Source organism: Denticeps clupeoides, chromosome 3 (assembly GCF_900700375.1).
Source record: "Denticeps clupeoides chromosome 3, fDenClu1.1, whole genome shotgun sequence".
NCBI classification, from domain to species: Eukaryota; Metazoa; Chordata; class Actinopteri; order Clupeiformes; family Denticipitidae; genus Denticeps; species Denticeps clupeoides.
Genome location: NC_041709.1, coordinates 18,691,954 through 18,714,008, shown reverse-complemented (window position 1 = coordinate 18,714,008; position 22,055 = coordinate 18,691,954). Strand labels below are relative to the sequence as shown.

The window sequence follows — 22,055 nt, the reverse complement described above, 5'->3', positions numbered from 1 at the left end:
AAAGTGGTCAGTAATCAGTAGGTACAGGCACTGTCCCCCTGGAGACAAGGGTTAAGTGTCTTGCTCGGGGACACAACGGCAGTAAGTGTGCTACTACCACTCAGTATGTGTAATTATGGCTAAAGTTAACTATATGCCTAAATGTATCTAACATAAACATTGTATTCACATTTATATTAATTTAAATCTTAAGAGGCCTGTTTTCAAAGAGCTGTGATGAGTGAGGGGCTTGCACACTAGTGTAATGTCAAAGGTGCCCTCAGGATTTACAGAAATAAATAGCTAAAAAGGGAAATGCTTGCTTGTTATCTGCATCTTGCCCTACCTGGGTGTGCAATTATTTCTGTCACACTGAACATGAATGATGAGTTTCAAATGTGATCAGTCCATGGCATTGACTGACAGCTCTCACACGTTCTATTAGGGTGGTAGTAACCTAGTGAACTCGCCTATGAACCAGAATCCCACTTACTACCATTGTGTCCCTGAGCAAGACACTTAACCCTAAGTTGCTCCAGAGGGGACTGTCCCTGTAACTACTGATTGTAAGTCGCTCTGGAAAAGGGCGTCTGATAAATGCTGTAAATGTAAATGTACTATTAGCTGATTCTGCACAATTTAACGTCGAAATCAGTGTTGCCAAATACATAACTGTTTATTATATTACTCTTTATATTCTTAAATGAGAATAATGTTCCTCAAATACAAAACTGTCCAATCAGGCAACACGGAGCGGATGATTCTGTCTCCTCTGTCTCCAGTTTCTGTCTTTGTAATAAGACTTGTTCATGTTGCCATGTCTTGTATATGCATCCTCTACCAAACCAAACATGCAGGTTTTCTGTGCTTTTATTAATGAATTCTGATGACTAGTGAATCCAACATGTCTGAACACATCCAATGCTTTCAAAATACACCCCTAAATATAATAAATATTAAAAGTAATAGAACCATTGGGGACCATTCAATGCATAATTGCAATATCTTGCAGCCTTAAATAAAAACAGATAGCAGAAGTAATCACAGGCCTGAGTCCTGTCACTGTGCGATGGGAGAGGACTGGGGGAAGGAAGAAGTGTAATCGGCTGGATTATATAATCTTAATCCGGTGTGGGTCTGAGTGCCGAAGCAGATTACAGCGTGTTCACATATTAAATCTGTCTGCAGTCAGCTTGCCTGCGCAAAGCCGCTCTGATAAAAAAAAAAAACGGAACGGAACGGAACGCAAAAGGCACACATGCGATAAAACACAAACACACACGCACAGCCAAGCAACGTTTAGGTGAGTATTAGCCCTGGGTTGCAAACTAATTTCAGCAGACGTGGAAAAAGAATAAAAGGGAGAATCTGCTGGAAGTGTCTGAGTAGGACCTCGCTAGCTGTCTGGCCTTTCAATTTGCACTCTGCTCGCACACACACACACTTTGAATGCTAAGTCTTGCACAGCTGGGTTGCGTCAATAACCCGAACCAGGCATTTCTGTGTTTCATTTCGGTGTGCACATCAAAAAACAGCCAATTTCCAGCACAGATGTATCCTCCCCCCTTAGGTATCGCCGTGCTGCGCGTAAGCCCTGCGAAACTTGCAATCCTGGGTAAGGAGGTGTTGGCTATTTGGAGACTTTTCAGTGACACTCTGAAACGTTGGGCGGTGTGAATTCTGCACTGAGGTCATGTCAGGTTCTTCTGCATCATCCCCACTGACAGCCCAGCGTGGCTCTGCATTCTCACTACAATACCCACCACCTGAGCCACCAAACGAACAATGACAGTGACGCAGTGTGGGTGGACCAGCCCACCGTCCCCTGATTATTGCGACTCAACTTTCTTCAGTATAACTTTAGCATACAGTGTTGACAACTCGCTGAATGTCAGAACTGATTCACACTCATTTTTGCACTTTCAGTGACAGCTATGATGGGTGATGAGTACACTCACATACATGTATTGTATATTAACACATGCAAGCACACGCATGCATGCACACACACACACACACACACACACACACACCAAATATAGATACGTGCAAGTATAGATTGTGCATGTGTATAACACACAGGATTTTAGAAATAACATAGCGCAGCGCAAAACAGATTTTTTTTCTTTGATTATAGCAGTAGGGGGTGCCAGAGAGAGAAGAAATGCTACTAAGCGGCTAGCAAAATATTTAAAAAATGTTGTGTGCCTGTATGTGTGAATAAGATTGTGTGTGTGTGTGTGTGTACATGCGTGCATCTTCATCTTACCAGACAAGCCGCGATTCTTCTTGCTTACTGTCCAGCAGAAAGAGAAAAGAGAGAAGCACTCAGTAAATAAGCGAGGGTGCGTTAGAAAACGGAACCTAAGAGTTGAAACAGCCTTCTCTCAGCTATCGACTGTTAATTCAGATTCAGAAATGGCCGATGACGCGCGTGCTTTCTTTAGCACAAACGCAGCATTACTCACAGGGACAAGCAAGGGAGAGCAGAGATACAGACAGACAACTCATGTCAGGAAAGATTAAGCAAAGCAAGAAGAGCTCCAGAGGGAAACACACACACACACACACACACACACACACACTCACACCTATTTTTGTAAGGACCTCAACCACAAAAAAAAAAAAAAATACAACCTGTTTATTTCTCAAAATGTATACAAAAAAACAGACAAAATTCTAAAATTTTTTTAAGATAAGGCAAAGCCTAACCCAGAAAATACCACCAAGATAATCTTTTGGATCTTTTTTAGGTTTGGTAAATAAAAATCTTCCTTGGTGGGATCAGCAAAATGCTATTTAGTTTGATGATAAAAATTCATGTTTGTGAAAAAAAAAATCTAATCATAATCACTTCTAATCATCATCTTTTTCTGCTACCTGCCGCCCATTACCATTCCCCATGTTAGCCACTCTAACAAAAGAAAAGAGGAATTAAGCCTAAAGTGGAGACAAGGCATCAGTGTGTTCCCAAAATGCAGCACATCCTGGACAATTTATTCCTTCACCTCTCAAGGAACAGACTAGATCTGCCACTCTTCCCGAGCTGGAGGCTCATTCAGATTTTAATTCCTATATACTGATTTATTAGCAGAGGAGACAGGGCAAACACACACTTCATCTGATGATGCATCACACACACACATCATAACCGAAAATTTCTCTCACTAATTTGCTCTGTGCCTCAACATAAATCCTTAGGCACATTCCAGCCATGAACTTGGAAGAATTGGCAAAAAACCACAGACCAAAGACAAAGAATTTCCCATTCTTAATCAGAAAAAATGTGTGTAAAAGACATTAACTTGATAGTACTGAAACGTTAAGTTAAATCTCCCCCAAACCCCAAAATCCTTTGGCCATTTGATTTGAAATTTCTATATGGTTTATTTTCCAAGTAAGGAACAATAGAATGTCTACAAAATAAGGATGTTTAGAAGATGCACACACTCCGTGACTTAATGGTCATTTTTCTGCTTCGTCTGATCTTCTCTTTCACTGAGCCCCTCTGTCTGATGTTGGATGATGTGTTAAACTCAGCTGGAGGAGTGGAGTGTGAGGTCTCCTTGTTTCTGTCGGCTGCAGAGCAGAGATAAAGGTTCACTTGAGCCATCAGCTGGCAGGAGGTACAGAGGTCAAGACCAAGTGCAAAGCATGCACATGCACACACACACACACACACACACACACACACACACACACACACACACACAAAAGAGACAAATAAATGCCTTGAACCCAGAGCCTTAAAGGTTCCCTGACATAGGAATTCCACTTAGTGAGATTATTTAATATTAATACATGTTCACCCAGCCTGTCTATGATCCTGCAGTGGACCAGAAATGGTGATATGCATAAAGTGTGCTTTGGTCATTATGCTTCACCGTTCAGAGATCGGCAGCTCAGTCGGGCGGATCTGTAATTTATGAGAATTTCCCATCCCTCCTTTAAAAAAGTAACTCCACCAACCATCATGGTTTGAAATCGTGCAAATCATTGCAGTTACTCTGTGATTAGATGTAAAAATGAGCACAAATGTTTCGTGTTTAAGTTCCGTCAATTAATGTCATGGGACCTTTAAAATATCTATGATATCAGAGTATATCACCCTTTTTTATCATCCTACACTCCAACACACACAAGCATACATACGTGTGTGACCCCCTCAAATCTTCTATTAATCAATTTTATACTAAATATGTAAAACAATATTAAAGGTTAACATTATGGAAGACACTCAAACAAAAAGGTAAGTATGTACTTTTAAAAGTATTTATATAGGCAGATCCTGAGCAAATGTATTATATCAGTAAACACCACACCAACAGTTTATCACGCTCAGTTTATCATTGTGTGAGATCGGGACCCTTTCTCTGAGACAAGTGTAATCCACTGTAATGCTGAACTGCTCTATAAAGAAGGGAAGATTATCCGCCAGATTAACTGATATATGTGTGTGGATTAGCATAATTGCAACACGGACAGCTCATGGACCGCTTCGGCAAACAGGGGGAGCATCTGTTCCAACCTTTGGTATTCAGTGGGGATCTGTTTGATCTAATGCGGATTAAGAATTTAGACCGGTCACTCAGAATTTAGGCCGGTGGGGAGGATTGATCCAAGGGGTGTGTGACCTTTAAATTTCCATTACCAATTTCCAAATGTTGGTGTGAGCTGAGTGCGGTCGGAGGATCTCCACTGAATCCATTTCCAAGTGTCACTCACGTCTACTTCTCAAATTGCCTCGATGAAATAAAAATCCTGAATGCAAGCCAATTTTCTCAAACTGAAGTGTAATAAACCTGAAATCATTATCAGTGGCCCCAAGATCCCTCACTATACTACTACAGTCTTTATCCCAATGTTAATAAAAGTGTGTTCTCTCCAAATCTGCTTTTCATGACAAATCCTTCGAGCAACAGGTCAAGCTGCTTTTCCAGTCATCTTTGTCCATTCGTCTGTTATTGCCCTGTGTAAACCCATATTCCAGATTTTATTACCTCCAGATTAGATTACTGTAATAGTGCCTTCCATGCCCGGCCTTCATAGCCATCAACAAACAGCATTTGGCAGTCTGTCTCCTCACTCTGTCTCAAACCAAAGGGCCAAAAATCTCAAAAAGCCTCCATAGCTTCCTCCATAATCTCCCTCCATCTTATCTTTATGAGCTCCTACACAGGAAGTCCCCCAGGCACTGCCAAATACTGCACCTAGTGAGACAGGGTCTTCCTTACATCCCTCTAGAATTCCTTCAGATAGAGGGAGAGCCAGGACGAGAGGATGGCCCTGATCAACACTTCAGACAGAGCATAGGTATAGAGAGCAGGTTAGATGCATCACACACATGACCACACAAGCTACTAGACTGTGTGTTAAGAGTGTGTGCAGATATTCAGATTCACATACCTAATGCTATGATAACATGCCACCTACAAAAACAATGAAATCTCTCAATAAAATAAGTATAATATTTTAATATGAATACATTTCATGAGTATGATTTACATATGATGATGCACAATATATTGTGAGATATGATGTTCATGATACGATCATGATCTCTCTACACACAAACTGCAGAACACTAACAAATATATCCACACCTCAATTAATACACATATGCTGGTCACCACTGCATTAATAAAATAAATATTGCCAATACGTTGCCTGGTTTTGTGCCACCCCGGCAGGTAACACAGCAGGGCTAATTGGAAGTCGTGTGGAGCATCCAGCCCTCTGGCTGTACGGTTATTTACACTTTGTTCGCTACTGAATGGGGTCATGGCCCCAGTTCACGGTTTTGTAAAGGTATGCTGGAGGAAAAAATGTTCTGCCTGATGTCAATGTAGTCAAGCGCTGGGTCCTTGGGCCAGTTTGACTCATTAGTGAGCTATTAACCCCTTCACTGACAGCTCAGTGTAGGGGGAATTTGAGTCGGAGCACCTCGTCGGTAAACAACGTGGAAAAAAGGCGAGGAATGCGAAGGCAGCCTTGAGTTAAGAGGAGCATGAGTACCTTCCATGTCCAGATAGAGGCTAAGCTGAGTGGCTTTTGAACTGTGATCCCTCTGATCCATGATGGCACAGATATGAACTGTGATTATGATCTTAATAATGTAACATCTGTGGGTGGATATATGTATGTATGAATGTTAATATATTTTTTGCTTGGTATGTTTCAACACACTGATGTATTCAAATGAGAAAAGATTGAAACAGGATGCCTCATATACTCGCTTTCCTGACCAACTAAAGCCCCTGAAAGGAATTCTGACCATTTTTGATTTAGAGTGTCACAACAGCAGGCCCACATGAAGGAAATTGTCAAGATACAGGAAAATAATGAAATGCACACCACATGTGTGTGTGTGTGTGTGTGTGTGTGTGTGTGTGTGTATTCATTTGTGGTAAGAGACACAATCCCTGAGTCCCATTTTAATTCTACCTTCTCTTCCTGATGTCTCCTAAGCCCTTGTAAGATCCAGTTAAAATATTCATTAAACATTCAAATAGAATGTTCACAACACACACATCTGTCACACACACACACACGCACACACACACACACATCTGTCACAATGAAGGAAATCTCACACACATACACAGACACACAGCACAAATGGCAGGGGAAACCTGGGTGGACTGACCATACGTTTTATTCCACCACCACAGGAATGTATATAGGTCTCGGTCAAAGACAGCGCAATTGACAAGACAGACACACACACTGACACACACATCCACCCACACATAAGACAGCTTGTTTCAGGATCATTAGTGAGTAAAGACACTTACACACTCACGCTATCTAGAAATTCGATCACTGAGTTTTTTTCTTTATCCTTGCTGTGTAATAGAATTTAAATTACATATGTATACTGCAGCCTCACACACACACACACACACACACACAGCTCAGATTCTAAATGAGATGACATTCGGAAGGCAACTGTCACGACTACGGACTTACGGGGGAAGGAAGCGCAGAGGTCTGACATACTGGGAAGGGGGTTTTATTATACAATAAACAAAGAAATACAAATAAACAATGGCGCGATGGCCAAAAACAGTTTAACATAAATCAAGAACTGAAACAAACCCGTAGGCGTGTGGCGATTGCCAGAACTCAAAGCACATAAAACTAAACAAGGTCAAGTTCGTGCAGAGAGTTCACGAAAATGCCAGCGACCCCGAACGGGCAGAAACTTCCGGCATTTATGGGGCATCAGGATTGGCTTCCGGTGTGGAGCCCAGCTGCAGGCAATCCTGACAGAGCCCCTCCTCCAAGGGCTACGTCCTCGGAGCCCCAACAGTACCATCAGTGGAGGCGGCGGGGCGGACGGCGGCAACCACAGGGCTCCTGCCCTGCTGTATCCTCCCCTTGGTGGACCCGGTCCCTCGGGCTGGCTCCCCGCGTGGTCAGGCGTGGTGGCCCCGGTCCCTCGTGGCTGGCTCCCCGTCGTGTCAGGCGTGGCGGGCCCGGTCCCTCGGGCTGGCTCCCCGGCGTGGTCAGGCGTGGCGGGCCCGGTCCCTCGGGCTGCTCCCCGGCCGTGGTCAGGCGTGGCGGCCCCGGTCCCTCGGGCTGGCTCCCCGGTCGTGGTCAGGCGTGGCGGCCCCGGTCCCTCGGGCTGGCCCCCCGGCGTGGTCAGGCGTGGCGGGCCCCGGTCCCTCGGGCTGTCCCCCCGGCGTGGTCAGGCGTGGCGGCCCCGGTCCCTCGGGCTGGCCCCCCGGCGTGGTCAGGCGTGGCGGCCCCGGTCCCTCGGGCTGGCCCCCCGGCGTGGTCAGGCGTGGCGGCCCCGGTCCCTCGGGCTGGCTCCCCGGCGTGGTCCCGCGTGGCGGCCCCCGGACCCTCGGCCTGGCTCCCCGGCGTGGTCCCCATGGCGGCCCCGGACTCTCGTACCTGCACACAATAATCAGGGCCGATCCATCTGGGTATGTGTGGGCCCTGTCTCCACACATCCCCTCTGACACTTCTTGTGTCACCCCCTGCACCGCGCAGGGAGATTGTCCCAGAGCCTCTGGCGACTGTTCCAGGCACCCCAGGCTGGTGCCTTCTGGGACTATGCAGCCCCTCTCGCTGCACGGCCCTGGTGCCAAGGGGGGGGCATTGCCAGACCATCCGGCTAGCCCCTTCTGCGTCCGTTGGGACAAGCAGGCCCTCTTCCTGCCTGTCCCAGCTGGGTCCTCATGCCTACCCGGGGGCTCTATGGCGCTCCACCCTTCTGGAGGTAGACGCAGGCCCATGCCTGGCCTGCCCTCCTCACTGGCTACCGGAGGACCCAGCTCCATCGCTTCCCCACCTCCCCTCCCCTCAGGAGGAGTCCCCAACCCGAACTGCACCCCCCCAAAAAATTCTTTGGGGGAGCACCCCCCCCCCGGCTGGACTTAGGGGTACCTTGGGGCTTGTCCACCTCGCCTTGGACCAGCACATTCGGGTCAGGAACCTCCTCCCTGGGGTTCGGCTCCGCGGCTGGGTCGCCATCTGGTGGACACAAAGAGGGGAAGTGGGGGCGACATACGGACACATATGCCACGCACACACACACAGACAGAGACAGACAGAAGAGAGGGTTGTCTAGTTCCCTCTCTGAGCACTCCGGGACCTCCTCAGGGGGCACAGCCAGGATCTCGGGAGGCGCAACCTTCTCGTCGCCCGCCAGTGCTTGGTCTTCTTGCCCCGGATCCTGACTGGCGCTGGATGTGGTGGAGGGGCAGAGTTCGATCCCTGGCTCAGGCTCTGGCCGATCAAACTCCGCCCTCAGTCTCTGCTGGAAGTCCCGAAAACTGCGGTCTGTCTCTCCCTGCTGCCAGAGGGCTGCGCTCCAGCCCCATGCTGACCCAAGCAGACACGAGAGGATGGTGGTGGTCTTATCAGTGTCTGCTGCCCCACTGAAGGGTCCCGGGACAATTGGGCTGTCCCACACGGGGCTGGGCACGGCGCTGGAGATGGTGGTAGGTGTGTGGTGTGGAGGGGGGTGGACGTCTTCTCCAGCAGGTGTGGGCGCTGGTGCTGCGCTGCCATTTCGCTGGGGAACGTCCGGGCAGAGGGAAGGCGGGTCGGCGACTGGAGCAGGAATGGAGGATTCCCTGCGAGGCAGTCCCGGCAGCGCAGTTGCTGGCTGGCGACCTCCCGTCGCCCTGTTCCACCAGCTTTCCTCACACTGCTGGGAGGGACGTGGGTCTCCACGGACCTCGTGACGATCCTGGATGGGCGCGATGGGCGGAGCCATCCCGGCACCGACTGCCCAAACGGCGTCATCCTGGTCGTCGTCCGTGTCCACCTCGTACCCCCGGAAGTCACATGGGTCATCACGGACGCCGCGATGATCTCGGACGCGCACGCTGGGCGGAGCCATCCCGGCAACGACCGCCCACCGAAAATCCACGTCATCATCGCTTTCGTCATCCGTGTCCTCCCACCGGTGACTCCAAGGGTCGTCCACCCTGCGGACATCCTGGACCCATGGCGCGATAAGCTCCCATGGGCAGTACTCTGGCCATTCGGGCTGGAGGCTGCCCACCTCCTCGCTGGAGGAACGCCGCCGTTGTTGCCGCTTCTCACCCCCCTGGAAGTGACGTGGGTCCCACGGACCTTGCGACGATCGCAGACTGGCGCGATGGGCGGAGCCCAACTCTCGTCTCCCGTGCTCTCGTCGTCGTCCGTGTCGTCCCAGTCCACGGGGAGCCTTGCCAGCAGAGCGCAGAGTTCTTGGCTCGACATGGCGAAGATCGTGGGGGTCGCATCTTCTGCGCTCGCTGCCCACGTCACTTCCTCGCTGCTGCCGACGCCAACGTCCTCGCTCCGCCCACTCACCCGCCGACGTTGTCGCTTCCGGGTTTCGCGGAGTTTCCCGGGGGTGACGTCATCACGCGGCGCCGCGTACCACGGCTTCTCGGGGAGAAAACGCTCGACCAGAACAGGCGGCGCGTCTCTCCCCTGGCGTCCGCGTTCGCCGCGCCGGGCTGCGTCTTTCGCGGCGTTTCTTCTCCTCTGCTTCCACCTCTGCGCTTTTGGGGGGGGTCGCTGGCATTCTGTCACGACTACGGACTTACGGGGGAAGGAAGCGCAGAGGTCTGACATGCTGGGAAGGGGGTTTTATTATAACAAACAATAACGAAATACAAAGAAACAATGGCGCGGTGGCCGAAAACAGTTTAACGTAAATAATGAACTGAAACTAACCCGTAGGCGTGTGGCGATTGCCAGAACTCAAAACACATAAAACTAAATCAGGTCAAGTTCGTGCAGAGAGTTCACGAAAATGCCAGCGACCCCGAACGGGCAGAAACTTCCGGCATTTATGGGGCATCAGGATTGGCTTCCGGTGTGGAGCCCAGCTGCAGGCAATCCTGACAGCAACTGACAAGACTGACAGTTCTGAACTTCTGTCCTCCACTACAGGCAGTCAAATTTAAGACATTAAATAGACAAGAGCCTTAAAGTGATTTTTTTTTTCTTATTTCAGGTTCTTTTTTTCCTTTTGGTGTTGGGTATTCTCATATCTGTCCATACTCATTTGAAACGGTAATTAAAAAGGAAATTATTTCCATGAAGTGACACACACACACAAACTCCAATGCCAGCTCTCTGTTCTGCAGGCCTCTTGGATAATTGGCAGGTTCGAAAAAAGAAATCAAGTCTGTCAAAAAGAAAAAGTTATTTTTTCTCTACTCAATTTTTTTGAGCTAGCGCCCTTTTGCTAGAAAAAAATTGAAAGGAAGAAGAAACACAATATTGCTGTTTTCATGATCCACTAATAGAAATCTAGTTTAATGGATCTACAAACATGAGTACAAATTCCTGACATCACCCCTTTCTACAGCACAAATTCTGGGAAAGTTTTTTTTTAATTGAAAATAGAATATATACAGAATATATTGTCTCCGCACCACGTGGCCAGAAGCGAGGTGAGCCACCTGGCCACGTGGTGCAGAGACAACAATCTCTCTCTGAATGTGGAGAAGACGAAAGAGATTGTTGTTGACTTCAGGTGAGGAAATACTCAGCATGCTCCTCTGACCATCAATGGTGCATCTGTGGAGAGACTGAGCAGCACCAAGTTCCTGGGTGTGCACATCACTGAGGATCTCTCCTGGACAAATAACACCACTGCACTGGCCAAGCAAGCACAGCAGCGTCTCTACGTCCTCCACAAACTAAGTAGAGCAAGAGCACCAGCCCCCATCATGTACACATTCTACTGAGGAACCATCGAGAGCATCCTGTCTAGCTGCATCACTGTGTGGTTTGGAGCCTGCAATGCGTCCTGCCAAAAAACTCTCCAACGCATAGTCAGAGCAGCTGAGAGAATCATCGGTGTCCCTCTCCCCTCCCTCCCAGACATCTACAGCACATGCCTCACCAAAAAAGCCCTCTGCATAGCAGCTGATCCCACCCATCCAATACAAACTTTCTTCAGCCTGCTGCCATCAGGGAGGAGACTGTGGAGTCTCCAGGCCAAGACCAGCAGACTGAAGGACAGCTTCACCCATCAGGCTGTCAGGGAACTCAACTCTCTCCCCGCTCTGCCCCCACTCCCCTCACTCCCCTCTTCTGCTCCACAAACTTTCTGAACTCTAACACACACACACACACACACACACACAAACTGACCGTGCACCAGTCACTCTGTGCAGCATTGGTCTGCCAACTACCTCACTTTGCCACTTTGTCACTTTTATACTTACTAGCTCTGTTGCACTACATGGTTTGCACTCCCCACCATGTGCCCTTATTTGTATATTGTGTTAAAATTGTATTTATACCTTTGTATTTAATGTTACTGTTTTAGATTTAATGTTACTTGTAAGCACCATGGGTCTGAGAGTAACGAAATTTCAATTCTCTGCATGTCCTGTACATGTGGCAGAATTGACAATAAAGCTGACTTTGACTTTGACTATAGTTCTGAGGTAGCTACTTACCTGAAATGCTCAGGTACACTGACGGGCTGGTTTTGTTCTCCCCGTTTCGTTCGTTCACAGCCTGAACTGAGTAGCGGCCCGCGTCTGCTGCCGACGTGGCCAAGACAACCAGCTGGTTATCCATTGTTATTGCTCTGAAAATGAAGAAATTAAAATTGCATTACATAAAAATGTCACTGTAAGATGTTTTATGAGAAGTTATTTCAGATTTGTATTATTAATAGCAGCAGTAGTTGGAAACAGTCTAATAGTATCTTACAGCTTCAGAAACTTTAAAGAAATGAAACTTCACTTACTAACTTCCTAACCCCCCTCCTCCTCCTCTCTTTCTCTGTAAATGGGTTTTGGCATCAACCCCCTCAATTTCTCATTCCACAACTCAGCACACAGATCAATACACTCAAGCATTTCAGACACCCTCAACATTTCACACCGCATAGAATTACTGACCAGACACACACACACACACACACACACACACACACACAGTTTTCTTTTATAGACAGTTTGACAAAAATTGTACCCTCACACACACACACACATCTCCACTCATAAATATTGATAGAGATTTACTGTGTGGAGCAACTTCAGGAAAAAAAGAAAAGCTGAAACTGAGTATTTGTGAACTGACTGAAAGTGATGACTCAGTTTAAGACGAAATAAAAATTTCATATCGCAATTTCTTTACAGCAAAAATAACCGTAAGACTGCAGGTTCAAATCTCAAAATAAAACCTGTACAGTTACTACTGCGATGACTGTTACCACAGTGATGAGCCCCAGTGAGGTTAAGAGTAAAGCTTGACACCTAGTGTGTATGTAACTTACAGAAGTAATAAAACACCGGAGCACAAACAGGACCATGTTCACAGAAATTGAACAGAACTATCTGATTTAAAATGAATTGTGGAACTACACTTAACAAAACGATAAACCAAGTGTGTGCAAGTTTTTAAAGACCAAGAGTTCCACAATCCACAAACCAGAAAAAGCTGAGTGGACTCTAAAATCGTGGTAACAGGCCCACATGCTTGGTGGTTCTTCTGTTCATGGCTACTGGGTGGTGCCTCGGTACATTATTAATTAGAAACCAAACATCTGAAGCCACTTTAGTCAACTGTTCTGTGGTAACCACCAAATGACAACACAGCAAGAAATTTTTTGATCATGTTAGAATAATGTGTTTAATTTGGATTCAATGCCAAATTCCATTATATCAACTTAATAAAATCATTTTTTCCTTAAAAAAAACCAAGCTGAATAAGAGCTTAAGTATGCATGGCCTGAATTCTGCGGGATATTGTTGTTAATCATTATGAGAAAGTGAACAGTGCATGACTTAACAGTGCACGACTTTCTTGTGATTTGACATTTCCAATGTCCAAATATGAAACTATTAACCTGCTAACAAGCTTTGTTATAGTTGCCATACGGCGCTAACTTGTTTTCAATGACTGTGCTGTTTTATTCCAGACTGGTCTGAATGTTGTCAGCCTTGCTGCATGGCTGCTGGCCCCCCATCAGCCGTTATCAAGATGTTTTGCTTGCAATTACATTTCCCAACAGTGACAAACAATGTTGAGGCTTGGAGAAAGGCTCTGTCGCTGCCTGGCTGTCACCAGTGAAGACTGGTCAGACAGATGAGATGCTCCTCGGCGGGGCTCGAGATTTTCTGTGGTAAGCAGGTGCAGAATATAGAAATCAGTTGTTGGTAAAAGCAGAGGCACAAGGCCCCCACGGAGAAATGTTTCTGCTGAATCTCTTACAGCCGTTGAGCGACTGTCATTGGTTGGTTTCATTTTTGGTGACTGAGGGCACTGTTTTTCAATTGGCACTAAGTTTGGGCATTGTTCACTAGTGTAAGGTCAAACACACGTCTGCAGAATTTACATAATTAAAATGAATTAAACAAGAAAGACAAAGCCCAATGATTGATGGGTAGTCCAGAATAAGGAAGTAGCGAGCATGAGTGCTGTCAATAATTAGGCTCCTCCCATTGTATATGCTGTTCATAAAAAAACTGAATGAAATATCACGTTTTGGGTAACAGAAATAATTACAACGCAACAGAAAGTAGTAGTTTCTTAATGAAACTACATGTAATGTCATAGTGCCACTGGAGATTTAATTCTAAGAAGACAAGTGAAAACAATGAAGCAATGATGTTCATCTAACATCTATATATTTCTGAAATTTACTGGCTTACAGCATTTAATAATACAAGTCACTTGCCAAGTCACAAGACAGTAACGCGGTGTCATGCCCATGTCAGGTGAAGCAAGCAGGTTTTAATTTAAAAAATTGTGTGATGGCAGAGTGAAGGTTAGTAACGAAAAAACTTAATGGGCCAAACCTAATAGGCGGCCCATGTGGGTGATCAGGATCAGCACACATGCGAATAGGTGCAACCTGGAAAGCATTAATAAATATGAACTTGTATGACCAACCATGTGCTTGGAAATCATAAGTACAATATTTCTGATTGCATGAAGGCAAACTTATGAACAGTCACCACATGCTTATGGAATCATTGTGTACCACATTCTGTTCCTCAAACCATATCTTGGTACTGAAAAAGGTGGAGCATTGTGGTTTTTGTGGTTGAATCATGAAGGATTTGCAACTGAATTACCAACAATGAGACACAGAAGTAATGTGACAGTAATGTGATTGTGGCTGTCATTGTTTCGAGAGGACCATTAACATGGTAACTGTTAACAGGGTAACTCTGTTATGAGACTTCAGTGAGAGCATCAGTGAGGCAGCTGGAATGCCTGTCTCAGGCGTGAGAAACACACTCCACACACACAGAGCTGTATGGTAAATGCCACGTGTGCCAGATATCTGGCATGTATCTGACATCAAAATGCTTTGCTTCGCTGAAGAACATGAAAAAAAAACAAATCAGCAAATAAAGGAATGACATATTTCATAAACACGTCAAAATTCATACATGTCACAGGTCCCACAGGCAGAGCTGCTCTGACATACTACAGACACTGAGGCTGACAGGATCCAGCTGCGTCTACATGACAAGGAAGTGTTCTACCTTTAATAAAGATCACGGGTCTAAATGGCTTTTCGTGCACTCATGATGTCACTCTTTATATGAAAGGTGGCACTTACTCCTTGGCAGAACACTGACACTCTCACTGTAAGTCACAGCTATGTCTTTATAAGAAAACCTGTGTGAAATGGCACTCGCCCAGACAGTAATGATATAACAGCATGGCTCTGATGTGAGAATCACAGAAATATGGTGCTGGTACATTTTCTATGTGTCCTTTTTGTGACTTAGATGTGGTCCTTCTTACAGGAAAACTCTAAGCTCTGAAAAGTTGGGACGTTCTGCTGGTACTTAACAGTGAAAATGCCAACAGATTTGCCTCAGTCTTGTTACCCACTAACCAGAGTCAGAAATATAGTAGGCATGCAGCTTCATGACATTTTTTCATTTAAATTTTATTCCAGAACTTTGGAATACATTAACCATAGCAGTCAGAGAGAAATAATCAATTCCTTGTTTTAAAAATCTTTTTCTTACTTGTTTTACTTTAGATTTTTATATTGCCTGTTATTTCTGCCATTTTTTATTATTCTTTTTTATCATATATTTATATTAGCGTAATGATTCTTGATATCGGTGAGCTGCATTTCATGGCTGAAAGACGGGTGCTGTAGAAATAAAGCTGCTTCTTCATCAAATATTTACAATACACACATTATTTATTATACATTACGCTAAATACTTATTAATCAATTATTCTACGTCCTCACAAAGACGTAAAAGCATGTGTGTGCATGTGTGAAGTAAGAATGAAAACACATAGTTTACGATGAGTAACACATCCCCACTAATTACAGTAAACATGATTAAACATAATTAAGCGCATGTCTCATTACTGTCTGTGTGTGTGAGAGAGAGTTTTCAGACTACCCTGAACTTATCCAGACATTTCCCACTGGGGCTTATTGAAAGAATGCAAATATCCGAATCGGACGGACTAGACACTGGCTGGACTTCCCCACGCCAGCTCTCTACTACAGAGGCTGTGTAATGTCTGACTGAGCTCATGTCTGAATGCAGCAGGCAAATTCACAGCGCGTGAGTGGGCGTGTTGATGATGTTATGTGCCTGGCGTGAAACCAGCGGAATACAAACAACCAAGGCTAAAGGAGACGACTCATTTAAACCAAGAAGATGCCAGTGAATTAAGATGGTGAGATGCTGTAAAAAAAAAATCCTGCATCATATCCTGCCACCTGCATGCTCTGTCAACCTAAATCATGGAATTTCCTGTAGGTGTAAACATGTCTTAAATGAACAGTCCCCTTTTGTGTGTCATAATGAGCAAACAATATCATCATGAAACCCTAAAATACTCATGCATTGTTCAATCACGTTTAAAACATACATAAATACATTTATGTCATATGACTTCACGAAAGATAAGAATGTGGAACTGGGTGAATATCAGCATATAATCAGCACCGCCCAGGCGTTCCTCCAACTTGACTCGGCTCCTCTCAACCCCTCGACTCAAAGTTAAAATGATCTTCTTCTCCCTTTCTAAGATGAGCATCTGCAAGGATGGGTGTACCAGCATCAGCTGTTAATTATTAAGTGATTAAGTGATTAATTAAGTGAAGTGATTGTCATTTTGATACACGGCAGCACAGCACACGGTGCACACAGTGATTAACCCTTCACCCTTGGTGAGCAGTGTGCAGCCATGACAGGCGCCCGGGGAGCAGTGTGTGGGGACGGTGCTTTGCTCAGTGGCACCTCAGTGACGCCTTGGCAGATCGGGATTCGAACCGGCAACCTTCTGATTACGGGGCAACTTCCTTAACCGCTAGGCCACCACTGCCTCTCAGGAGAGAGTGTGAATACAGTCCCCCACTACCAGAAATTATGCAGTTGAGATTCCCACTTTTGGGGAATTCGCAGGGGCCAGCACAGCCGGAGTGCAATGGATGAGCTTGGCCCTGGGTGAACAGCCTTCTCGATCACGGTTCTACACTCGCAAAAATAAAGGCGAAATTGCAGTTATGGTACTTCGCTACATTCAATCTTTCTATCTGCACCGTACTTTTCATGTGACAATTTATTGGTAATCCAGTGCATCCAAAAAGTGCTCACAGTCCACATTTTGTTGTAACAGCCGTCTACACAAAATACATCATAATGATTAAATTAAAAAAAAGACAAAACTTATTCATTTTATAATAAAAAAAGAAAATATGTAAACAGGATCTGAATTTCCTCGAAGAAGAAGCCACGACTCGGGTGGAGGGGTGAAGGAAGTGCAGGAGCGAGGCATTGTGGCAAAAAAAGATTTTTAAAAACAACAAATGAAAACAGCATGATGGCCAAAAAAAAACTCAAACTAACCCGTAGGCCTGTGACAAGATGTCAAAAACATAAACAGAAACCAAAGTCCATGATCGAATTAATGAAGCCGCATCATCCTGCTGCTGGTCTCTGTATTTAACATGAATCGCCGCTACTCAATAAGCCAGAGGTGGGAGCGATTAGGACCTGATGATCAGCCGCCACTCCCGGTGGTCCCACAGGGCCCCGGCACTACAGCCATTGAAAGTGAAAGTGAAGTGATTGTCATTGTGATACACAGCCGCACAGCACACGGTGCACACAGTGAAATGTGTCCTCTGCATTTAGCGCCCGGGGAGCAGTGTGTGGGGACGGTGCTTTGCTCAGTGGCACACTCGAACCGGCAACCTTCTGATTACGGGGCAACTTCCTTAACCACTAGGCCACCACTGCTTCTCAGGGGAGAGTGCGAACATAGTCCCCCACTACCAGAAATTATGCAGTTGAGATTCCCACATTTGGGGAATTCGCAGGGGCCAGCACAGCCAGAGTGCAATGGATGAGCTTGGCGGGTTGGCAACCTTCCGATTACAGGGCCACTTTCTTAACTGCTAGGTCACCACTGCCCCGCTAGGCCACAACTGCCCTGCTAGACCACCACTGCTGGTCCTGCCTGGCTCTGGAAGACCCGCATCCTCCGATTGCTCTCTGCATGGCAGCGACTCCGGCCCCTCAGGCAACCTGTACACCGAAATCCGTCTCTGCAGCTGGTGAGGAGGGTGGGCCAGGGTCCACCTCCAGTCCCCAGAGTGGCAAAGGGGGATCAAGTCGAGATGGGCAGGAAGAGGGCCTGCTCCTCCCAACGGTGTAATTTTCATTTTTTATATACTGTGAAATGCATCATTACAGGGATTTGAAGGCATTGGCTGGCCAGTGCAAAGCCTAGGATCACTGATTGACCTGCAGCATCCAGAGGAAAGCCATGAGAGACAACAAGGCAACTGTACACAGAAGCCGAATTGGAACCTAAATCCAGGCCACCACATTGTGACAAGCCCTGCTGCCCAGAAAAGCATGAAGAGCCGAACACCAACAGACACGGTCAGGAAGAAAATTTGTAAAGGATGTCTTCATGCCTGGACTGAAATGGAATTTCTGTGTCTGACGTGTCTAGGAGGTATGACACCTCTGCTGAAGAAACAGAATAATCTGTCATCTCTTCCTCCATCAGACCACCCTCTCGCTTTCTCTTCATGCTGTTGTTATAATCTGAGTGTCCGGCCTGCTGCACGTTCCTCATCTCAGTGAAGAACCTTCAGCTTGGGACGAAATAATGAATTCTGCTGAGGGCCATTTGGAGTGACGAGGTTCCAGTAGCACACATATTTTTTATTGTATTCTGAGAATCCGTAGCACAGGCATTTGAAGTGTAGCGTTTTATTATTAATAATATTATCATGATTATTATTACAATTTATTCAGGACAAAACAATCCAGACCAAAAAAAACAATACCAAATAGGACAGTGTGCACAAGCATGCACACACATGCACAGGAAAAGCAATTACATAACCATTGCCATTAAATCATGGACATTTCATCTAAATCAAAGACACATAAATCACTAACACACAACACAGTACATATTTATATTTTTCATCCGTACTTTACTTTATTACTATATTTACTTTACATACATACCTTATTTTCATTTCTTCACTGCGTCTCCACTTTACCAGCTGCCAGTCTGACGCAGCTGATGCTGCATGTCGCTTCCCCTCCCCCACATCTCTTTCTGATAATTGAATTGGCTCTTTGGTCTCCAAATGTACCGGAAAATAAGAGATTGACCCCAAGGTATGACCCTGCCAATCACCTTATCAATCTGTACAATTCATTTCATTTCTCTCTCTCTCTCAACAGTACCACTTTGCTCCTTTTTCTCGTGTCTGCAGCCTCAGATGTTCTTTTTTTCTCTTCTTATTATTCCTTTCTTTACTTTTACCCCTTTTCATTCCTTCCTTCTGCTTCCTTCTCCCTGCAGCTTTTGTAAGAGTCTTAACAGCTTTCTGAGTTCAAAGGGAAATTTCTCCAAACCGACAGATTAAAACTGCCCTTCCAGAAGTTTCTCAATGGTACTCAATTATACAAACACGATATGCACGATCACACACACACACACACACACACTCACACACATACACATACATGTATTTATTGATCAGACATTTAATCCAACTTTCTTACAAGGAAGAAGTAATCTCTACAGCCAACCAAACCAAATCTGTGTGCCATGGCAACTATGTGACTGACTGGCTTCTAAGGGTGGTTAGGGAAAAAAGTATTAAAACATTATACTACTGTAATGTTTTGTAATGCAGAATTAATATTTATGTCTTATACCAAAATGTCTCTGTAAATTTCAATTAATCTGGAAGTTCCAGTTTGAAACATTCTGTCTGATTCTGGTCTGGACTTAAGTGTTATTAGGTGTCTAAAGAGAGGCCGGGCGTGTCTCTGCATATCTATTTACATATTTAACACCTAGCCTTTCCTTTGTGGGTGTGTGTGCGTGTGAACTCTCAGTAGATGGTAGGTGTCTGTGCATGCATAGTGAAGACATGAATAGAAATCTGAAGGGGTGATAATAGACAGGAGACAAACCTGATAACTGTGTGTGCGCTTGTGTGTGTGTGTGTGTGTGTGTATAGTCACTCACACTCGGTTGCTGGGGATGATCTTGTGTCCGTCTCTGTACCATGTGACCTGGGGACGTGGAAAGCTAGGAATGAAAGGCGGGGCTAAAACTGCTGCCCGGCCCTGTCCAATGGTCTTCCTCTGTTCCAGGTCAACAAAACTGCCCATAACTGAGAGAGAGAGAAAAAGAAATTCAATATATGAAAGAATGGTGCAGGAGGTTAAAGAAGATGGGAAAGCAAAAGGAGGGAAACGAAGAAGGGAAGAGAATGAATGGTTTAAACTCTGTGTGTTTGAGTGTGTTTGATGACAGAGATAAAGTGGAGAAGTGTGTGTGCGAGATTGCAGGGTTGTATGATTTATTTAATCATGTGTTGACAGTGTTGACTCATGTCTTGCTGACGTTCGTAAAGCTGCTATAACAGCTATAACACTCTTGTGCGATGCACTTCAATCGAGTGCAGCGTGTTTTCCCTGAATAGAGCAGAAGAACAGTGAAGTTCTGTTTCTTAAGCCTTCACAATTTGAAGCCTGATTTTGATGTCATCAATGGTTGCTGTTCAAAAACCCAGATTGAAGACAAACCAACGATTCACTGGTGATGGCCAATTTGGAGTTGTGAACACGGTCAAAGACTGCTTGAAGACTGCAGCCAGCGAGGTCCATTCAATGAAATTGCAGGACACGAAAATGCCAGAGACATTCTGCAATTCTTATTTATTCTTTTATTTTCATGTTTTAGAAACCCAAAAGTCCTGTTGGGGTGAAAGGTCACATAGTGTTTGACCCGTCATTGCCCCTCAGCAAAGCAGTACAAAGCCATAATACTTGATTACAAGCCAGAACATTATGTCATTTGAAGTGTGTTGCATTTAGTCTGAATTTAGCCTTAACAATTACTGCTGTCATTCAGGATGAGGACGATTTTTCACACTTTTACCAACCAGGATCTGGAGGACATGTCACATGTCTGTGAGTGACATTTGTGTTTGTGTACATATTTGTGTGTTTTGGGAACATTTTGTATAAGTGTGTGTGTTTGTATCCACTAAGTGCTTTCTCAGCCCATCTAGTCTAAATCAGCACCCTGCCGATGTGTGAAAACATTCAAGCGTGTCACCTGTGTGCTCCATCAGACATTTGAGAACAACACACAGACACACAGAAATATACACACAGACGGATCCCATCACTTACAGGCCACTTGCACGTCTGCCCTCCTCTGTATGAGAGCACCCATCCTGTTCCTGACCACACACTGATAGACCCCCGCGTCAGCTGGCTTCAGAGAGGCGATGGAGAGCCTGCAGTGACAGATGGAAGGGAAGGGATGGAGGAAGTCAGGGAAGGGCGTGAGTAAAGGTGGGTGGAGAGAGAGGTGACAGGGACAAAAATAAAGAGATATGAGACCCAATAACCTACTCACAACATGTAAAAACAACATGTCTGCAGCACAACCGGAGGTGAAAAAAGTATAAAAAAAAAAAAATTATTAAGTAAAAATATCTTTACTTTGCTTAAATTATCCTCAAGTAAAAGTAAAAAGATATACAAATTTAATTGAGTAAAAGTAAAAAATTACTTTCAATTTCATGATGTAAAAAATGACTTGTCATAAATCCAAAGACTGTATAATGTACAAACTGTTCAGGCCACCCCATAAAACATTTTAAGCACAGTTGGCCACAAAAGTACCAAATTCTGAATTATATTTGTTCAAAAATGACATTTTTTACAAACTGTGCAAACATAAATATATCAGATGTCTTCGTCACGTGATGCCGTTCACATGCACCAGGAACACGGAGATGAGTGACGTGAGCATATTTAATCAGCCGCCCACCTGTCGTCGGTTCTCTGTCATTTTCTGGCTTGCCAACTAACAACCTACCACCACACGGCTTCTTTCATCTAAAACCAAGCAAGACCAATCCTTACCTTGTCATCTTTAACGGTCCTGTGTTTTTCCTGATCTTGATTACACGAATGCCAACAACTACGGTTGTTTCAGCTCTGGCTGACTCGCGCTCGCAGAGCAAACCGGCAGAGACTGACTCACGTTTATTTTGACAAACGGGTTTCTTGTCTCCTCCAACATGCGCTCTTCCTTTCTGTTTCCTC

General features: G+C 45.3%; 1 protein-coding gene, 1 non-coding gene and 1 pseudogene across 5 annotated transcripts in view; all 3 read right to left on the bottom strand.

Moving 5' to 3' along the window:
• The window catches only part of sdk1b (sidekick cell adhesion molecule 1b), a 188,268-nt gene that overhangs the window by 79,475 nt on the left and 86,738 nt on the right, over window positions 1-22,055 (bottom strand). For 3 of the 4 annotated variants that reach the window (XM_028973286.1, XM_028973288.1, XM_028973289.1), the window contains 4 exons: window positions 21,132-21,238; window positions 19,957-20,104; window positions 11,904-12,037; window positions 2,249-2,275 (listed from right to left, as the gene is read on the bottom strand). In XM_028973286.1, coding sequence (XP_028829119.1) covers window positions 2,249-2,275; window positions 11,904-12,037; window positions 19,957-20,104; window positions 21,132-21,238 — 416 coding nt within the window. The remainder of the gene's footprint in view (window positions 1-2,248; window positions 2,276-11,903; window positions 12,038-19,956; window positions 20,105-21,131; window positions 21,239-22,055) is intronic. The other variant, XM_028973287.1, reaches the window with a different exon arrangement.
• Window positions 16,778-16,938, bottom strand: LOC114787254 (U1 spliceosomal RNA). Its single transcript, XR_003749383.1, has one exon. It is a non-coding gene; the product is annotated as a U1 spliceosomal RNA (small nuclear RNA).
• Window positions 17,695-17,874, bottom strand: LOC114787256 (uncharacterized; annotated as a pseudogene).